Source organism: Vigna umbellata, chromosome 5, assembly GCF_029865625.1.
Source record: "Vigna umbellata cultivar VRB3 chromosome 5, Vumbellata_1.0, whole genome shotgun sequence".
NCBI classification, from domain to species: Eukaryota; Viridiplantae; Streptophyta; class Magnoliopsida; order Fabales; family Fabaceae; genus Vigna; species Vigna umbellata.
Window position 1 is genome coordinate 25,542,262 of NC_142169.1, and position 5,016 is coordinate 25,547,277.

Here is a 5,016-nt window from a genome sequence, read left to right on the forward strand (position 1 = left end):
GATTTTACAAGAAAGGTTATCAATATTGAGAGATAAGAGTTCTAAAACATCAAGGTTATTTAATATGTATATTAATTATATATATTGACTTAATCCTCAGTTAATACAATGTATGATACTGTTATTTAAAAGTTATATAAATAAAAGAATTGATTCAATATTAGACTGTATTATATATGTCAAGGTGATTAGAAATGATTGATGATACTTAGAATGTCAATATAATTTAAATGTCAAATTTTTTAATGTTTTTCATAACTTTATTTAAAAATTATATTATCTTAAACTTTTATTGACTTTTGTAGTGGAACAAACTTGTTCTTTTAACTCTAATACTATTTTTTTAATATTTAAACATGTTATTTATAACTGTTTAATCTTCGTAAACGAAGAAATTAAAAAAAAAAATGTATAAGAATTAAAATAATATATATGAATTAAAATAGGCCATTTTCAATCCTAATATTTTATTTTATAGTGAGTAATCGAGGGAAGGGTCTTTGTCCCATTGTTTGAAGTATGTATTGTTAAATCAAGTTTCATGAGGTTAGTGTGTGATTAGAAATATAGTGATTTGACACTTTAATTAAGTAATCAAATAAATGTAAGTTGAGAAAGTAAGGGTGTCCATATTAAATTAATTTGATTACTATGTATGCTATTTTATACATTATTAATTTTAGATTAAATATCGGTCAACTATAAACAAAACTATATACATATTAGTCTTTATCTTTATATGTGATGATTACTATTTTTTTACTAATCAACAATTTTACATAGTTTTGTAGTTAAGGTTAAGGTGTAATATATTTTTTTTTCTTCAATATTTTGAAAGATATTTCAAAAATAAATTGTAAAGAAATTTCAAAGGTCTTAACACTATAGACCAAATCTCTCTTCAGAGCTTCTATGCGGTGACTTACAAATAAAATAAAAAAGACTAAATAAATATTTAACCTAGAAATTAAAGTTTGTGAAGCATGAAACCCACCTTCTTAATTATCCATTATCATGGGTTTGTTAACACCAATTTTAATTGATGATCTATTTGTGATACATATCTTTGACAAAATGTGGCTTTAGTATATCATAGAATAACTCCATTAATACCCTATGAAGAAAGGATATTTCAGTTTGTATTTCTAATATGTGTTTGACACATACTTTATTGATACTTTCCATCTAACTATCTAATCTATAAAAATGTAATATATTTTTTATGACATTAATTTATAGTTTTTAAAAGTTTAATACATTTGATTTTGAATTTGTATTCATATAATAGTAATTATATATTTATTATGTTTTTAAAAATTGTAATTTTTTAATATATTATTTTTAAAATAATCATATGGGCATAGCCATTGGTAGTAACCAGAAAAAGATTCTTGAATAGTCATTTTCCCCTTTTATTAGGAATTTAAAATTTTGTTAACAGATGAAGGGGAAAGAATAAAGTAGTAAAGTAGGTAGATGGTATAGGATCATTGAGTAGTATATGTTTTTCTTAAGTCAAATTCTGGTGAAAGGCACTAGATAGAGTGTAATATAGTATAAGCATTATTTGCGAGAGCTTTCCAGGTTAAGGCAAAAGGGAATACCAGTTTCACACAGCTTCTCCATTATACTTAGCAGAGAAATATCCAAATACAGTACCTGCAGACGGTGCCAGATGAAGTACGCCTGCTGAGAGAGATCGTCACTTTCTGCCTCAGAGTATATATGAACCTCAGCTTCAACATCAACATATTTATGGATCTCTCTACTCACCACCTTTGAACTCCTAACAAGTAAGAACTAGCTAGATCCATATAACAAAGTCTATTTTTTTAATACCATGTTTCATTTTTCTTTCTTTTTACAGGTGACATTTTTGACAGAACAATTACAATGAATTCCATGGAAGGAAACTATCTGACCAGAAACACGGATAAAGGGGATAGGTTTGGCTTTGAGGAGCATTCATGGGGAAGTTCATGGCCTGCTAGAAACTATGCTTGTAGTTTTTGCAAGAGAGAGTTCAAATCTGCTCAAGCCTTGGGTGGCCACATGAATGTTCACAGAAGGGATAGGGCAAGGTTGAGATCTTCCTTACCCTCATCATCATGGGTTTCTGAGTGTCCTAAACCTAACCCTAGCATTATGCCAAACCCCACTCATCTTTCACCCTCCTCTCCATCTTCCTGTCTATCTAACACTAACCTTTTCAATTGTGCTCATTGTTCTCCACTTTATAGCCCTTCTTTGACTGTGTCGTTTTCACTGACCCCTCCGGTTTCTCTCAATGGAGACAAGAAACCAACACTCGCATCTTCCCAGTTTCTTACTCTTTCGGTTCCTCAGGAAAGTGAGGAAATTAAGGTTTGTAAGAACAAAGAGATTGGTTTGGGAGTTGAAGAAGTACAGGGTTGTGCAATAGGAGAGGAATGCAAGGTTTGTAGTAGTGAACATAGCATCAAGCTGGAGTTGGGAATAGGGTTTCTTAAACAACCAGAGAAGTTAGATTTGGAACTACGATTGGGGCACTGATTGCTAGCTATGTAGCTCGGTGCAAATTTTCAAATATTGGCAGATCTGCGAGTCTGTAACTTCTAATTTGTTTAACTTCCTGCACTAGTTATATTTTTAACCCATATAAGCTGTTTTTTTCTTCTATTCTGCATCTCAAGGATATTATATTTCTTAATTGAGATCTTCTAATTTAGTTGCATTTTTTAAGGTTGCAATGGTTCTATTTTGTTTGTTTTCTTTTGTGGGGGAGAGGGAGAAGAGGAGTGTTTCTTTCTACCCATTTGAATGATCGATCCAAGGTTGGGAAAAAATTAGTTTGATACATGCCAAATGATAAAAATTGAAGGCCACAACTGCATATCAGAAAGAAGATCATGCTTATAGAGATTCTTAACTTTCACACTGTTGTATATGTCTCAAGTGGAAGACATTGCTCTTTCAGAAAATCTTCACCTTGATCGTCTGATCTGACAGTCAATGAGTAGAGTTTGTTTAGTTTGACTGAATATAAATATTTAGTATGAATTCCTACAAACTATAATTAGTTTCCTCAGTCTCTCAAGATAGATGACGAACACGTGATCATTCAGATAGATATTATTTAAATTATACATTCATTCTTTTAGATACACGCACCTATAGTCTTGATGTATCTTAGGGTGGTTTCTGTCGAGTTCTTTCTTGGAAACCATGGTCAAACAGCATTCAATAACATCATGTTTTTATTATACTGTTCGCAATAATATTGATATATATATATAAAATAAACAATCAAGAAAGTAACTGAACATCTTGGTTATACATACATACATATATATATACATACATACATATATATATACATACATACATATATATATACATACATACATATATATATATATATATATATATATATATATATATATATATATATATATATATATATATATATATATATATATATATATATATATATATATATATATATATATATGTGTGTGTGTGTATGTATATGTAATGCAGTTATTCAACCGTACCTTATTGTCTTGGAAACCGTAGCGAGTGATTTGTTTATTGAACATTTATTAATTAAAATATTGACATATAGTATGAGTTATTTAAAAGCAGTCAATAATCTTGTCTTAAAATATAATTTTTAATAGGGCATATATGTTAGTGTATACTTGTGCGTAGATATACGAACATATATAAGTAATATATTGGGTACAATAGTAATCCTACACTAATTACTGTCCTATACTCTGACCTTTACGAGTAAAAGGAGAAAAAGAGCTTGTGTATTTATTTGTAGGCGTGTATATAAAGAGAGATGTAATAATAAAGGGATGTGGTATAAAAAAAAGATTAGTCTTTAATATGATAAGCAGGTATTTAATGGTGTGGGTGGTTTTGAAAGCTTTGTGATGATTCAGAAGAGCAAAAAAATAGAAAGTAGAAAGATGTATGAGATTACGTAAGCGTAATAATAGAGGAGTAGAATGAAAAGGGAGAAGCAGAAAAAATGTCAGGAGACTCAGGAGGGACATTCAACCTGTTATATATGAATTTGATGTCCTTTTCAGATAAACTGTCAAACTGAAGGTGGGAGATATAGAGCGCAGAGAGATGAATTTGGGTGCATAGTGTTGTGTAGCTTTGGTGACTCAATTCGTGTAATTTATTCAAAGTGGTAGATTTGGTGTGTGTGTGTGTGTGTTTTCCAACATGAGATATGTTGCATGTTCCCTATGTGATTTGTGGCTTACAAACCATGATGAGGTTTCCCTAAAAAGAAACGCACAGTTTTTGTCAGTAGGATCCGAAAAAGGGAATGGTATGCTTTCTCTGTGTGTGTGTGTGTGTGTTGGGGTGTGAAAATGAGTAGTAGCAAAGAGTGATTAAAGAGATTGATTATGGTTGTTTGGGGAAGTTTGAAAAAAGAAAAGGAAGGGTTAGAAGAAATGATGGAAGTGTACGTAGTGCAATGCAATGATGTCACATAAGTATGAATGAGGAATAATGAAAGTGGGGGAAGAGAAAATGGAGATTTGGGTGTACAATAGGAGCTGCCAAAAGTGCAGTTCTAGTGAAAGATGAGGAATGGGTTAAAGTAAGCTAGTCGGCGCACGTCACTTTCCTCTTCCATTCATTCATTCATTCACTCATTTACTTTTCCTCTCCCTTTGCCATCAACCATCACAAACCAACCCAACCTTTCTTTTCTCCTCTTCGCCTATACACTCTAATTTCTTCACTACTTTTTCTATGCAAAATTATCACTTTTCATCAATTTTATTACACCTCTCTTAATACCCAACTGTGTAAGAGATTTGTTTTTTTTATTGTATTATAACTCTGGTTTATCTGATATTTTTTTTGCATACCACGAGTTAGAATAATTCTCAATGTCAAAGGTAATTGTATACGGTGACTATAAAAAGAGGTTATAACATCACAGGAATGGGTACATGTGAGCTCTCATACTAATCAGCACCTCAGCCTATAAATACACATAACATA

General features: G+C 30.9%; 1 protein-coding gene across 1 annotated transcript; it reads left to right on the forward strand.

Annotated features, from left to right (window-relative positions):
* Positions 1 to 1,529: 1,529 nt before the first annotated feature.
* LOC124830127 (transcriptional regulator SUPERMAN-like) lies at positions 1,530 to 2,689 on the forward strand. Its single transcript, XM_047303768.2, has 2 exons — positions 1,530 to 1,793; positions 1,868 to 2,689. The coding sequence occupies exon 2, from the start codon at positions 1,894 to 1,896 to the stop codon at positions 2,530 to 2,532; it is 639 nt and encodes a 212-aa protein (XP_047159724.1). The 5' UTR covers positions 1,530 to 1,793; positions 1,868 to 1,893; the 3' UTR covers positions 2,533 to 2,689.
* Positions 2,690 to 5,016: the final 2,327 nt, after the last annotated feature.

What these genes read in the sequence shown, in the direction of transcription:
- LOC124830127 (XM_047303768.2), top strand. Translation starts at nt 1,894, where the DNA reads ATGAATTCCATGGAAGGAAACTATCTGACCAGAAACACGGATAAAGGG.